This window comes from Heloderma suspectum, chromosome 2, assembly GCF_057233095.1.
Source record: "Heloderma suspectum isolate Gila_16-S chromosome 2, 16-S_ref, whole genome shotgun sequence".
NCBI classification, from domain to species: Eukaryota; Metazoa; Chordata; class Lepidosauria; order Squamata; family Helodermatidae; genus Heloderma; species Heloderma suspectum.
In genome coordinates, this window is record NC_139459.1 from 375074412 (window position 1) to 375089855 (window position 15444).

The 15444-nt window shown below is 50.5% G+C and overlaps 1 protein-coding gene across 1 annotated transcript in view; it reads right to left on the reverse strand.

Moving 5' to 3' along the window:
* LOC146356210 (uncharacterized) overlaps positions 1–15444 on the reverse strand; it is a 53461-nt gene that overhangs the window by 37348 nt on the left and 669 nt on the right. The window contains 6 exon segments of the mRNA XM_084830040.1: positions 5206–6236; positions 7171–7297; positions 7687–7769; positions 9058–9184; positions 9518–10108; positions 12175–12765. Of these exon segments, the coding sequence (XP_084686166.1) occupies positions 5206–6236; positions 7171–7297; positions 7687–7769; positions 9058–9184; positions 9518–10108; positions 12175–12711 (2496 nt within the window). The 5' untranslated portion in view covers positions 12712–12765.

Consider the following 15444-nt stretch of genomic DNA (forward strand, 5'->3'; position numbering starts at 1 on the left):
GCTGGAGCGACGGAGCGGAGGCGGTGCTCCAGCAACGGAGAGAAGTCTTCCTAAGCCCGGCTGTGGCTGAAATTCCCATGCAGTAACTAACTGCAGCACGGCCCCCTCCCAAGAACTTGCAGACGAGGTCGCCCAATTCCCAACACAAAGTGGTCCTCCCACCTGTTACTTGAATCACCCTTCTCCAAGCAGTGTGGGTTAATGGGTAGAGTGTTGGACCAGGACTCAGGAGAACCGGGTTCCAGGCCTGACTTGGCCATGAAGCTCGCTGGGTGACTTTGGGCCAGCCACCGACTCTCCCCGCCTAACCTAACTCACAGGGTTGTTGTGAGCATAAAAATGGAGGGGAGGAGGAGTGTGTAAGCTGCCTTGTGGTTCCTTCCAAGAGAGGAAAAGGAGAAAACAAATGTAACAACCTCAAGTTACTATACAACCTGGTGCCCTCCAAATGTGTTGGACTACAACTCCCACAATCCCCAGCAGGCATGGCCTGTGGTCAGGAATTCTGGGAGCTGTCATCCAAAAGGTCTGGAAGGCACAGGGTTGGGAAGGCTGGTTTAGTGTTCTGTCCGAACCAGGGATTATGGCAGATTGATCCCAAACAAGCCTGGATCCATAAAACAAGCAAAACACCCATCCTGGCTGAGGGATTATGGGAGTTGTAGTCCAACACACCTGGAGGTCACCAGGCTGGGGAACAGGGATTTCGATGTTTTCAGGTGAGGGAGGGAGCGTAGGGAGCAACCTTAAACTGGATCAAACCAGGGGTCCATCAATGGCTACTAGTCCTGATGGCTCTGTGACCCTCCAATATCAGAGGCAGTATGCCTGTGTACACCGGTTGCTGGGGAACATGGGCGGGAGGGTGCTGCTGCAGCTCGTCAGCTTCCCATGTGCAGCTGGTTGGCCCCTTTGTGAACAGAGTGCTGGACTAGCTGGACCCTTGGTCTGACCCAGCAGGGCTCTTCTTACATTCTTGTGTATCGCCCTTGAAAAAGGATGTTCCGGAGTTGGAGAAGGTGCAGAAAAGGGCAAGCCAGATGATCAAGCTGCTGGAGCACCTCCCCTGTGAGGGAAGGTCACAGCATCTGGGACTGTGTGGCGTAGAACAGAAGGCTCTGTGGCACTGCACGCGTCTATGTTATATGCTCCTGCACTGACGTACTCTTGTCTTGCAGGACCAGGAAGGAGGCAGGTGTGCCTTGCCAGCCACAGAGATGCCTTCTCCGGGTCCATGTGAGAGAGTCGAGTGGAGAGGAAGACAGGACTGAGGCGGTTACATGCCCGGCCTCCTGCCCTGGGGAAAGGGCTCTTTGGATCATGGCCGGGCCAAGCTGAACCATTTTTCACTTTTGTCCTCTTCCCTCCCCGGTCCTCTTTCCCTGTGTGTCGTGTCTTTGTAGATTGTAAGCATACAGCCAGGAACTGCCTAGTTTACTGGTTATAAGCTGCCCCAGGAGACTTACTTTAGCTAGGCCGCAGGATAGTGTAAGGGCACAATCGTATGTATGTTTCGAAAAAAAGAAGTCCTACAACTCCCAGGAAGCTCCAGCCAGCATGGCTGCTGGGGGCATGCTGGAGTTGAAGGACCTCTTTCTGTCTAAACATGCATGGGATTGCACCCTGAATGAATAAAAAGAAAGATCTGATTGCACTTACAGTAGTTCCAGGAAGAAATGGCAGACAGAGGAGGGATGGAGGAGAGGGGGGGTAGGTCTGGCTGGGTCCCCAGTGGCAGGCAGTATTGGTAGCTGGACAGGAAGGGTGCTTAAGGACAGGCAGAGGAAGAGAGGGGCTGTATTGCAGGGGTAGGTAAGTTGGCGTCCTCCAGGGGCTGGATCCCGATTTAAGCTGGACTGCCCCACCCTCTCCTTCTTACCACAGCCCTTCCAGCCCGTGGAGGCCGGTGGCTCCGATTTTGGTGGGGCTGCTTCATTCTTAGTTTCAGTCAGAACCAGCCAGAACTTTTAAAGGAGCTCTCCAAGGTTCTGGACCCTATCCCCAAAATGTGCAGCCTCCACTGCCTCCAGCACCCTCCTGAAAATGCTACACAGAGTCCAGAGACCTCGCTGTATAGGGTGAGCTGTAGTGTCAGGAGACGAGGGGAGCTCCCTAATTAGCCAGGCAGGTGGCTACAAGAGAGAGGGCCTTCTCAGTGGCAGCACCCCTGTTCTGGAACAAACTCCCCAAAGAGGTTTGCCTGGCACCTGCATTGTTATCTTTTCAGTGCAGGGCAAAGACCTTTTCTCCCAGGCATTTTAGAGACCAAGGTGATTAAGGCTGTTTTATCGATTCCTGTGCTGTTTATTGTTTTGCATTATCTTGTATTCTTTCAAATGTTTGTGTTTTATATTTTGAGCCGTGTTGCAAAAAGGCATGTTACTTTTTTAACTGGCCCTAATCCGACCTGAGAACATGAGCTATTGGGTGGATCAGGTTACTAAATAAATAAATATCTCAAAAAATCAGGGGGAGTGACTCTTGCGGAAGGCAGATCCTGGATCCAACCCTTGACGTTTTGGACTATAACCCCCATAATCTCTGCCCATTACCCAGGGTGGCTGGAGCTTATGGAAGTTGTAGTCCAAAACACCTCTAGGGTACCAGGGTGCCTCAGGGCTGGCCCAAGACATTTTGGTGCCTGAGGTGAGGAACAAGTGTCCCCTCTCCTGTTCCATGTGCAAAAGCCAACTGGGCTGTTCCTTCCATACTGACAATGGGACAGCATCCTCTGCAGCACCTGACGGAGCAGGCTAGCTTAGGGGGCACAGGGCAGGCTGCTTGGCACTTTCAGAGGAGTCATCTAAGAACCTAGAAAGTGGAGATGGCCCATCTGACATGTATATTATAAAAAAACTACCAACTGGTTCCCCGTGAACAGAGTACGTGGAGAAAAATAAATTCTAACCATTTAGCTTAACTGCGTTTATTGAAACATTCAAGTGTTACATCTTTTATCTTTACCAAACTTCCTTAAATACAATGTTCTCAGTGGAAACTAAGCATTGACTGGGTTACTTTGAACTGTAGGTGTCTCTTAACCCTTCAGGATTTGTTCATAGGCTGTATGGTACTAGCATAGCATTGTACTTTGGCCTGAAGCTGTGTTTAGAAGTGTACAGACATTTTTGGTGTTCATATTTGACTATGCTTCACTTTGCCATTCATTATGTTTGTTTAATCATTTTTTTAAATTAAAAATAAAAGTTTATAGTACATTGTTATAGAAGATGCTCCAATTCTTTTTAAAGAGCGTTATGGACATGAATAAACTGCCGACTTTGAATTATAGCTAAAACCATCGTTATTCGTGGAATCTGTGTGTCAAGAGCTTTTCAATGAAGTGTGTTTCATGAGAATTGGTCAACTGGAAGGCAGTCAAAAAGGGATGACCAACGACCACGCTATTTTGAATATATATGATTTCTCCCGTTGATCAGGGTGAGAAAACCAAGGGACCTTGTACAGGTGGAGATAGATATGACATCTGAGAGAAGGTTGAGGATTTATTGCAAGTCCCAAACTGAACTGCAGTTCCCAAATTAATATGGACACAAGTTTGACTTTCCAGCCCCAAATATTTATTTATTACATTTCTATACCACCCCATAGCCAAAGCTCTCTGGGCGGTTTACAAGAATTAAATACATTAAAATACAGTAGACAGAGATTAAAAGCCATTTACAAAAAAAACAAAGACAATATATACAAGGGAACATATATCTAAAACACTTCAAACAAACAACCTTAAAACACTTCAAACAAACAACCTTAAAACACTTCAAACAAACAACCTCAAGCAAACAACCATCAATATAGGACAATCCAGATGAATTAAAACTTCTCATATGCTCCTGAACGCCTGGGAAAAGAGAAAGGCTTTAACTTGGCACCAAAAAGGTAACAACGTTGGCACAGGGCGGGCCTCATCAGGAAGATCATGCCATAATTGGGGGGGGGCCACCACCGAGAAGGCCCTCTCGTTGCTGTCTTCCAAGCTTCCCTTGGAGTAGGCAGCCGGTGGAGGACCTTAGATGTTGAGCGTAGCGTACAGGTCATTTCATGTCAGGAGAGACGCTCTGTCAGGTATTGTGGTCCCAAGCTGTGTAAGACTTTAGCAGTTAAAACCAGCACCTGAAATCGGGCTCAGAAACATGCAGGCAGCCAGGGCGAGTGGACCAGAGTGGTCTTATATGTTTGGACCTTCTGGGCCCCGTTATCAATCTGGCATGAGCTGCAGCTTCTGAACCGTCTTCAAAGGCAGCCCCACATAGAGTGCACTGTAGTAATCTAACTGGGGGATTACCAGAGCATAGACAGCCAAAGCCAGGCTACCCTGTCCAGGTAGGGGGATAGTTGGGCCACCAAACGAAGTTGGTCAAAGGCACTCCGTGCCACTGAGGGTGCCAGCAGCCGCTCTTCCTGGTCTTCAGGCCGACATGGACTGGGCAGCGGCTTGCCAGGGTTTCAGGCAGGACTCTTTCCTAGATCTACCTGGAGAAGCCGGGGATCTGCATGCTGAGCGGGGGCTCTACCACTGAGCTACAGACCCTCTGCTAAAACACTGGATAAAATGTGCACAGTCATTGGCTATGATGGTAAAACGCTCCACCAAACATAAGGCTCACAAAATGGGTGGATCCTGGAAGGTTCTTCACCACTTCATTTAAAAAAACGCCTGGTGGACTGCTCTAGCGTTCAAGAGCGGCACTCACTTTCAGAAAACCGCAGCTTCCCTCATTGGGAACTGCCCATGAAAACTGATCTCTCGCGTTCCATTTATTGGACTTCAAGGGTAGATAAACGGGAGAACTTCTTCACACAGCGCAGAGTTAAACTATGGAGTTTTCCACCACAGGATGTGGTGATGGCTGCCGAATTGGATGGCTTTAAAAGGGGGTTAGATAATTTCCTGGAGAAGGCTATCAGTGGCTACTAGTCCTGATGGCTATGTGCTCCCTCCAACATCAGAGGCAGTATACTTCCGTACGCCAGTTGCTGGGGAACATGGGTGGGAGGGTGCTGTTGCGCTCATGCCCTGCTTATGGGTTTCCCACAGGAAACTAGTTGACCACTGAGTGAACAGAATGCTGGATGGAATGTGCCCTTGGTCTGATCCAGTGCGGCTCTTCTTATGTTCTTAAGGTGCCACATGATTCTTTGTTGCTGTTGCCAAAGATTTAAGCTGGTTCTGGTTCTTTATACAGAATCCTTCAAGTGGATTTGAAGATGTGAAGTGAGAGCTGTAGTCTCACTGAAGCACTTTATGCACTCCAGACATTTCTATACTTTTCCTGCTGTATGTGTCCTTTGATGGGCGCTCAGACCTGATCTCTGAGAAAAACTCTTTCCGCATTCAAAACATTTAAATGGTTTCTCTCCTGTGTGAACTCTCAGATGTACAGTAAGGTTTGAGCTGTGCCCGAAACTCTTTCCACACTCCAGGCATTTATATGGTCTCTGCCCTGTGTGGGTTCTTTGGTGCTCAGTAAGGCTTTCCCTCTGACGGAAGCTCTTTCCGCACTCTGCACAATTAAATGGTTTCGCTCCTGTGTGGATTGTTTGGTGTTGAATAAGGTTTCCCCTCTGACTGAAGCTCTTCCCACACTCCAGGCATTTAAATGGTTTCTCCCCTGTGTGGATTCTTTGGTGCTCAGTAAGGCTTTCCCTCCGACGGAAGCTTTTTCCGCACTCCAAGCACTGATAAGGTTTCTCGCCTGTGTGGATTCTTTGATGACAAGCAAATTTTCCCCTCGAATTGAAGCTCTTCCCACACTCCAAGCATTTAAATGGTTTCTCACCTGTGTGGATTCTTTGATGTTCAGTAAGGGTTCCCCTCCGACTGAAGCTCTTTCCGCACTCTAGACACTTAAATGGTTTCACTCCAGTGTGGATCGCTTGGTGTTTTATGAGGTTTCCCCTATGACTGAAGCTCTTTTCACATTCAGGGCATTTAAACGGTTTCTCTCCTGTGTGGGTTCTTCGGTGTTTCACAAGGTTCTTCCTCTGACAGAAGCTCTTTCCACACGCTCGGCACTTATGCCCTTCCTTTCCCTTGGCAATTTTCCCTTGGACTGAGACTTCATGGATGCCGCCACCTTGATAAGCAGAAGACACCTCTTGTTGCTTCCATTTGACTCCCCTTCTCCTTCTCTGGGGTTCTCCATTTTTACCTCTGGCTCCTTCCGGTAACCTGCTGGGTGCTTCCTTCTCTCTCTTGCTCTCCCACCCATCACCTGTTGGAATGAAGAGATGGAAAAGGAGTCAGAGCCCAAGAAAGAGATGGAGCCTCAGATGAGGACACGGAGACCCTGGAGAGCTGCCCCCAGCCAAAGGAAACAACATTGATCTACATATTAGAATTTGAGCGTTCAATGGGAGCTTCGAGGCCATTTAATGCAGTTCTAAACTATTCAGACGAGAATTACAAGTTTACTGAGTTTACTTTCTAAAGTTGTAAAATATAACGATAATCTTATGAGCAAATTAAGTTATACATAAAATAACTTTCGGAACAGAAAAGCTGCCTAATGTCCCTAAAGCAGCCCTCCCCAACCTGGCGCCCTCCGGATGTTTCGGACAACAGTGCCCAGCATTCCTGACCACTGGCCATGGTGCCTGAGGCTGATGGGAGCTGAAGTCCACAATATCTGGAGGGTACTGGCTTTGGGGAGGCTGTCTTGAAGCAACAAAGTGACCTTAGAGCTGTAAAGAGCACTCGGGAAAAGGTATTGCTTATTTTTCATTTGTTCTGAAAAAAAAAACAACTGGAAAAAACCATTTTTCCCCCACGGCCTCAAAATTTCCAGAGAGTTCACATCTCTATTTATGCCAGCCAAGAGGTTTGAAACACCTTTGGCGAAGGAGAACTCGCCATCACGTGAGACGGCTGGTTCCACTGTGACACAGCCCTGTCCCTCCGGCATTTTCTTGCAACTTAAAAGAAAACATCAAACACTCCAAAAAGGACTTCTTGCCCTGGCAAAAACAGGGAAGGGTGGGGCCACGCTGGAGTCAGCGACTCGGTCTGGGGTCAGGCCAGGAGGCAGCCCCTGAGCCCCGAGCTCAAGGTTTCGCCTCCTGAGACGGATCACAACAGAATCAAGCGGAAGAGGGGGATGCTGGGCCCTGAGGAAGAACTGGCAACGTCTGGACAGGGGGGAGCCGTACCCAGAGAGGCCACGATCCCCCAGTTCTCCGCCATGACTGCCCTGTGCAGGGCCCTTTGGCCCGGATCCAAGAGAGCCCACTCCTCCTCGGTGAAATGCACAGACACCTCCTCAAAGGTTATTCGGTCCTGAAGAGAGAAGAGGGAGAAGAAGGAGAAAAACAAGAGTGAACGTGAACGTGAAGCAAAATCCACATGGGGAGCTAAGGCCAGGAGGTTGCAGGCTCCACTGCTGAATGGAAACCTTTGCGAGTGGCAGCGACGGTCTTCCTAGTGGGCAGAAGCAAGTGAGCAGGCAGGTCCTTCCAGGCTCAGGGAGAGCCTCCTTCCCACGGCAGCCCCTCCAGCCCCCTCAAAGCGCTACAGAGAGAGACAGGAGACCCTGCTGAATGAGGGGGCTGTGATGGGGGGGGATCTGCAAGAATCGGGCAGAGGGACCTTCTGTGAGTCGAGCATTCCTCTCCTGGCTCCAACCCCGGGGCTGCGCCCTGCCGCCTCCACCAGGACTCCTTCCCTACCTGGCCTGGCTGCCCGGCAGCTCTGCCTGCTCCGCCCCAAAGGGGAGACGACCCGGAGCGCATCGCCAGCACCGCTTCACCGCCTACGAGGGAGACAGAGGCAGAAGGAAGATTATCACTATTATTTCTAAACACAGGGGGCTGTGCTTGCGTAATTCAGAGCGGACAAGGAAGAGATAGACAGTGACTAACATCTGGGTGTACAGGATTAAAGGGGTAATGAAGTGTGGCAGGGGATACACAAACACAGATATATATAAGCTTTTAAAGTGACTTATTTACTGTTTAACATCTGAATCCTCTAAATGATAGATATTTCTAGGTTTTGCAAAGCCCCACACCTACGGCTCGTGGTTGCAAAAGGGTAAAGTAAGAAAGAGAATAATACAGGTCAGGATGAAAGCCAGCGTGTCTGAACAGCTCACAAACTAAAGGTATCGACCTTCAGCTAACGGTCCTGGTGTCACCTTTCCCTTTGCCCCTGCTGTAAATCTTCAAACGCCAAATCAAAACACAGACAAGAGACTTGCATTCCAAGGTTTTTAATCCACCTAATTCAGTGGGTCATTCAGATGCTAATTGTCAGTGACCCACAGTCTACAAAGGACATACCTTCAGGGAGTTCAAAGGAAAACGATGGAACTTGCCCACTGTCCACCCTTTGAGGAACAGGCGAGCTTGCTGTCCTGACTTGCGGAGGGGGGGGGGGATCTGCCCCTGTCTCCTGAGGGCTCTGAGCGCAGCTGTTCCCGCAGGGCCAATCGGGCAGATTGCCTAAGCTCCGCCCCTGCCATTTCTCTCTTGTCTCTGTGTTAAGAATTCAGGCCCTACCAGCCCCCCTTCTCCCTGTTCGCTATCTCTCACAGGGAAGGGTGAAGAGGGGCCCTCTCCATCCAGCTGTGTCTTTGAAGCTTCAGGACGAGGCCTAGCCACCTCTGTCCAAGCCTGGGAAATTTCCTCCCCCACGTTTTGTGGATTCTCTTCAGACTCTGAGCTACTCTGCCAATCGCTGTGCTCAGGTGCAACCCTGACATCTGGTAGCAGCGTTCTTGTCTGTGGTGGAAGGTGTTACCTGCAGTGGGAAAGGCCTGATTGAAAAGTCCTTTCCCACTGGTCAAGAGGCCACACAGCCCCCGAGAGTTGCTCCAAGACTGAATCCTGACCCTCGGTCAGGATTCTTTCCCAGCACTACCTGGAGATGCCGGGGACTGAAGCTGGGACCTCCTGGGCACCAAGTCCGTGCTCTACCGCTGAATGACAGACCTGTCCCAAATGCTTTAGGTGGGTTCAGAGGAAAAGAGCAGCAGCCCACAGATTTCTGGCCTTTTCGAGGCAGGGAGGCCAAACACAGAGGAGACACATCCGTCTTACCCAGGGAGGTGGCCCCTCCGCCAGCCTCCAGCACGATCCACCTGGATGGCACTCTCTGTGGGGCACCCGACGGCGCCTTCTCGGCCTCAGGGAAATCAGGGGCCTCTTGCGCCAACAGCCCCTGGACCTGAAACAGCAACGGGGATCCCAGGCAGGGAGTGGGAAGAGGGCTTAGAAGAGGAAGGGGACATGCAAAGACTGGGGAGGTTGGTGAGGAAAGGTGTTGGGTCCTCCCCTTCCTAAAAGGTGGAAAGAGAAACTGGAGGGTTCTTTTGGGACAGCCTTTCGCAACCTGGTGCCTTACAGATGTGTTGGTTCACAACTCCCAGCAGGCTGGCTGGGGCATGCTGGGAGTTGTGGTCCAAGATATCCGGAGAGCATCAGGTTGGAGAAGGCTGTTTCAGGAAGTCCTTGCCCACACCCCCAGTCATTTGAAGCCACCAGGATGAAACTCTCTCACCTGGCGTGTTTCCTGCCTTGTCTCATCTGCCTGGCTCAGGAGGAATCCTTCTGCCAGGGCAACTGCTTGGGAGCTGGTCTCTGGTCTGCATTCTCTCACCCAGCTCGCTGTCTCCAGCGGTAGGACAGTCAGGAGCTGTTCCAGGATCACCAGGTCCAGGATCTGACTTTTGGTGTGTTGCTCTGGCTTCAGCCACCGACAGCAAAGATTGTGAAGTTGGCTGCAAACCTCTCGGGGGCCCTCGGCCTCCTGGTAGCAAAACGGCCTGAAACGCTGGCGCTGGACATCTTTGCTGAAGGGGTCTTCACGCAGTATGTTCTGTACAGTTGCTTCCCAGAGTTCTCTGCTGCTCCCAATCTGGATGGCACAGGGGACTTTACTTGCCTCTGCGCTGAATGAATTTTTATTTTCTGACTCCAATTTGATGTCCAAAGGAGCCGCCATTGGGGTGGATGGATCACCTTCGCCTTTTGCCCAACAGTTCAAGGCAGGAACTGCTGTAACTGCTGGGGCTACAAAGTCTTGCAAAGCCAACATGTCAAGGCAAAGAGGAGAAAACGGTCGATTCCCACGAATGACAGGGTCTCTTCCCTGTAGGAAAGAAATCAAACACTGAAAGAGAAGCCAGAAACCGGGGAAAGATTCCTTCACCTATGTGACTGAGAATTAAGTTTTAATTTGCTGAACATGAAACTGCCAGGGCCATAGTCCCCTTCCTGTCACCTGAGCCCATGATTCCGTGTCCTGCACTCTGGGATGATCGAGAAGAGATCCTGGCCTTCCCCTCCGTGGCAGCCGTTCAAGTACCTGAAGAGCACTATCCTGTCTCCCCTCAGTCTTCCCTTTTCGAGGCTTAACATGCCCAGTTCTCTCAGCCTCTCCTCACAGGGCTTTGTTTCCAGTCCCCCGAGCATCCCTGTTGCCCTCCTCTGAACCCTCTCCGACCACCATGTTCCTTTTATTTTTTGTGTCATTTATTTTAACCCAGATGCCCTCGACGGGGCGGCCAAGGTCATCCTCCCGTGTTTCTGCGCAGAGATGGCGCCATGTTTTTCACACATGGCGCAACCCCCCTCTGCCCCCTTTCTGTTCCTCCTGTTCTTCCCGAACAAGTAATATCCCCCAATTGCTGCATTCCAGTCATGGGAGTCCCCCCCCAAGCCTCAGTTGCACCTGGCCGGGGTTCTTCCTCCCTGGGGTCCCCTCTCCCCCACCTGCCCTCGCCCCGCCTTCCCCCCGGAGCCTCTAAGCCCCCTCCCCAAATGCGCCTTGCCACTCACCAGCGCGCAGGGGGGCCGTACACGCCGAGAGCTGGCGGGGAACACGAGCGCCCCCCAGGCCCTGGGAAGGAGGAAGGGCCGGAAGTGGTGGCCGCAATTCCCTGAGACACCCTATTCAAGAAACAGGAGGCTACGGCCACTTCCTCTTGGCCTCTCTAGGAACGCCAGCTTGCCACCTTTAACCCCGCATGATCCTTCTCCAGCAACACAATGGTTTGGCCATGTTGCCTCCAGTGCAAAGGGCAACTAGCAGAGCAAAAGGAAAACAAAGGCCCAGCAGAAGGAGCGTTCAGCAGGCCCGCAGGCACACAGGCCGCGTGAAGAGAATGAACAGGGGCTGCCCTCTTCTTCAGAGAAAGAAAGAAAGAAAGAAAGAAAGAAAGAAAGAAAGAAAGACAGACAGACAGACAGACAGACGGTTTCCTCGCAAACATTCTTGCATGTAAAATGCAGGCACAGTGCAGCGTTTCAGGAAGACCTTGCTGTGTCCATTATGCCAGCTGGAGCGATGGAGCGGAGACGGTGCTCCTTGTAAGGGGGGGGGGAAGGGGAGAAGTCTTCCTAAGCCCGTCTGTGGCTGAAATTCCCGTGAAGTAACTAACTGCAGCACGGCCCCCTCCCAAGAACTTGCAGACGAGGTCGCCCAATTCCCAACACAAAGTGGTTCTCCCACCAGTTACTTGAACCACCCTTCTCCAAGCAGTGTGGTTTAATAGTTAGACTGTTGGACTGGGACTCAGGAGAACCGGATTCCAGTCCTGACTTGGCCACGAAGCTCACTGGGTGACTTTGGGCCAGCCACCGACTCTCTCAGCCTAACCTACCTCACAGGGTTGTTCTGAAGATAAAAATGGAGAGCAGGAAGAGTGTGTAAGGTGCCTTATGGTTCTTTGCATGAGGGGAAAAGGCAGGAAATGAATGTAACAACACAACATTACAATACAACCTGGCGCCCTCCAGATGGACTTGAACCTCCAGGTGGACTACAACTCCCACAGTCGCCAGGAGGCATGGCCTGTGGTCAGGAATGCTGGGAGCTGTCATCCCTTGTTCTCTCTTGTCTGTGTGTTAAGAATTCACGCCCTACCAGCCCCCCTTCTCCCTGTCTGCTATGTCTCACAGGGATGGGTGAAGAGGGGTCCTCTCCATCCAGCTGTGCCTTTGAAGCTTCAGGAGGAGGCCTATCCATCTCTGTCTAGGCCTTACAGATGTGTTGGACCACAACTCCCAGCAGGCCCTAGCCAGCCATGCTGGCTGGAGCATGCTGGGAGTTGTCGTCCAAGATATCCGGACAGCATCAGGTTGGAGAAGGCTGTTTCAGGAAGTCCTTGCCCACACCCCCAGTCACCTGAAGCCACCAGGATGAAACTCTCTCACCTGGCTTGTTTCCTGCCTTCTCTCATCTGCCTGGCTCAGGAGGAAACCTTCTGCCAGGGCAACTGCCTGGGAGCTGGTCTCTGGTCTGCATTCTCTCACCCAGCTCTCTGTCTCCAGCGGAAGGACGGTCAGGAACTGTTCCAGGATCACCCGGTCCAGGATCTGACTTTTGGTGTGTTGCTCTGGCTTCAGCCACCGACAGCAAAGACTGTGAAGTCGGCTGCAAACCTCTCGGGGCCCCTCGGCCTCCTGGTAGCAAAATGGCCTGAAACGCTGGCGCTGGACATCCTTGCTGAAGGGGTCTTCACGCAGTATGTTCTGTACATTTGTTTCCAAGAGTCCTCCGCTGCTCCCAATCTGGATGATACAGGGGACTTTACTTGCCTCTGGGCTGGCCAAATTTTGATTTTCTGACTCCAATTTGATGTCCAAGGGAGCCGCCATCGGGGTGGACGGATCACCTTCGCCTTTTGCCCAATGGATCAAGGCAGGAACTGCTGTAACTGCTGGGGCTACAAAGTCTCGCAAAGCCATCATGTCAAGGCAAAGAGGAGAAAACGGTCGATTCCCACGAATGACAGGGTCTCTTCCCTGTAGGAAAGGAATCAAACACTGAAAGAGAAGCCAGAAACTGGGGAAAGGTTGCTTCACCAAGGCGACTGAGAATTAAGTTTTAATTTACTGAAAATGAAATTCCAAGTTCATACTCCCCTTATACAAATCCGTGGTGCGACCTCACCTACAATACTGCATACAGTTCTGGTCACTGCATTTTGAAAAGACTACTGTAGAGTTTGAAGAACTGCAGAAAAAGGCAGCTAAAATAATTAACAGGCTGGAGCAACTCCCCTATGAGGGAAGGTTATAACATCTGGGACTGTGTAGCTTAGAAAACAGGTGAATGAGGGGAGACGTGATAGAGGTGTACAAAGCTATGCATGGTGCGGAGAACATTGGATAGGGAGACATTTTTCTCCCCCTCTCCTAATACTGGAACCTAATGGGCCTAAAGCTGTTTTGTGGGAGATTCAGGGAAGAGCAAAGGAAGGAACAGCGCAGAGTTAAACAACGGAATTCGCTACCACAAGGTGTAGTGATGGCCACCAACTCGGATTTGAGCCTTAGACAAATTCTTGGAGGAAAAGGCTATCAATGGCTACCTGTCCTGATGCCTATGTGCTCCCTCCAGCATCAGAGGCAGTGAGCCTATGTGCACCAGTTGCTGGGGAACATGGGTGGGAGGCTGCTGTTGTGCTCATGCCCTGCTTGTGGGTTCCCGGTTGACAGCAGGTTGGCCTCTGTGTGAACAGAATGATGAACTAGATGGACCTTGGTTTGATGACTGTTGTTTCTTATGTCTGCTGTTTCTCATTTAAATTCTCATTCCTTTCAATGGGTCTACTCTGTGCAGGGCTAACACTGGCTGTTGGGTGGCTTGGAAGCATTCAGAAATGCATTCAGCTGCGCCTGGGCTGCTGGGGCAACCTGGCTTGAACCCAGTTTCAGGAGCACTGTGGGGCCCAGAGGGAGGGGCCCCCAGGGGTCGCAGCGGGGCTGCCAGGGGCTGGGAACGGGGGAAACATGCAACTTTGTCACTGGAGGTACAAGTGTTTCTGAGGCTCAAGCGCCATCTACCCCCTTGAACTGATACAGCAGCTACAACCCTGCCTGTATAGTGACATCCTTGCTCCAATGATCCATGGCCTGGTAATCCTGCTAGATTACTGCACTGCATTGTATGTAGGGCTGCTCTTGAATACAACCCGGAAACTTCAGTTGGCACAAAATATGGCAGCTAGGGGCCTGGCTGGAACTGGGCATTCCATGCCCAATTCAAGATTCCTACGTAAAAATCTGGAACATCCATGAGGATCTGGAACACGGACCCAAGTTTTCACCAGAGTTGCACCATGAAGTTCTCGATCAGTGCTTTCTGTGGTTCAGTCCCTGGACATAGACATGATCTGTGATTTGATGGTGATTTCGGGGGCATCCCCATAAAAATCCAGGGAAATTAAGATCCATGTTCTGTGGCATAGCAGCACCACAAATCTGTGGATCCATGATTTTCATAATGAAGTCCATGGACATGTGATTGGCTGGTTATTTTGGTGGCACCTTCCCTTAAAACAATCCATAGGACCCATGCCCCAAATCCATGTTCTTATGTCATGGTGGCTCTGTGAAGCATGGGAGTGTGATTATTATGGATCCATGTTCTTACATCACGCTTGCTCCATGAAGTTCAGGATCAGTAATTTTAATACTTTGCTCTGTGGTCAGGGTTGTGATCTGTGTTGTAATGATGCATTTGTGGGGATGCTATATAAAAATCCATATGGACCCATAAGGAACTGCATCTCAAATCCTTCTTTCCTTCTTGCCATCCTGGATCTGAGAAATATAGAATCCATGCCACTGACATGGATTTGCTTTGTGATTCAGCTAGGATTTTGGATGCACTACATATAAAATCCAGACGATCCATCAGGATCCATGCCTCATATAAATGGTTCACACCATTTGACGTGAGGCAGCAGATCTCGGATTCTTAGGGTGCATACTTCAACAAAGATGAGTTCTGTGCTTTGAGGGGGGGGGTGGGCAGGGGGGGGACCCAATATAAAAATTCAGAGGATCTGCATTGAATTGTATGTCTTATCCATGGCTTTATCACATGACGGTGCTAAAAGCCCCAAATCTATGTTATTTGTCACTCATTCCCTGCACATGGATGTGTTCTGCAATATGATGGCATTTAGGGGGCCTTTTCCTGTAAAAATCACGAGGATCCCCGCAAGGGATCCCTGTTTTTGCGCCATGGCTGCACCCACGAGTGGCTGATCCATGATTTCTCTGGTTCAGTCCATGGAGGCAGATGTGCTCTGTGATATGATGGTGGTTTGTGAGATTTGCTCTGTAAAAATCTCATGAAATCAAGAGGATCCCCGCAAAGGATCCACGTTTTTGTGCTGTGGCTGTGGGGTCTCCCCTTTAAAAGTCGTATGAAATCATGAGGATCCCTTTTTGATTGCATGGATCCTCGCTTTCCCCAGTCCCTTTAAATCACCATTTACGCTTGGTTCATCTGTCTGTTACTGGTGTATGTCGTCTGTCTGCTTCCATGTAAATGGCTTTTAAACGTTGTAAACGGAAATGTAGCGGGTTAGCTTCTGTAAACCACCCGGAGAGCTTTGGCTATGGGGTGCAACAGATAGGTAACAAATAACAACAACCGCAACCGCAACATACCGGCAATGTAGACCTCCC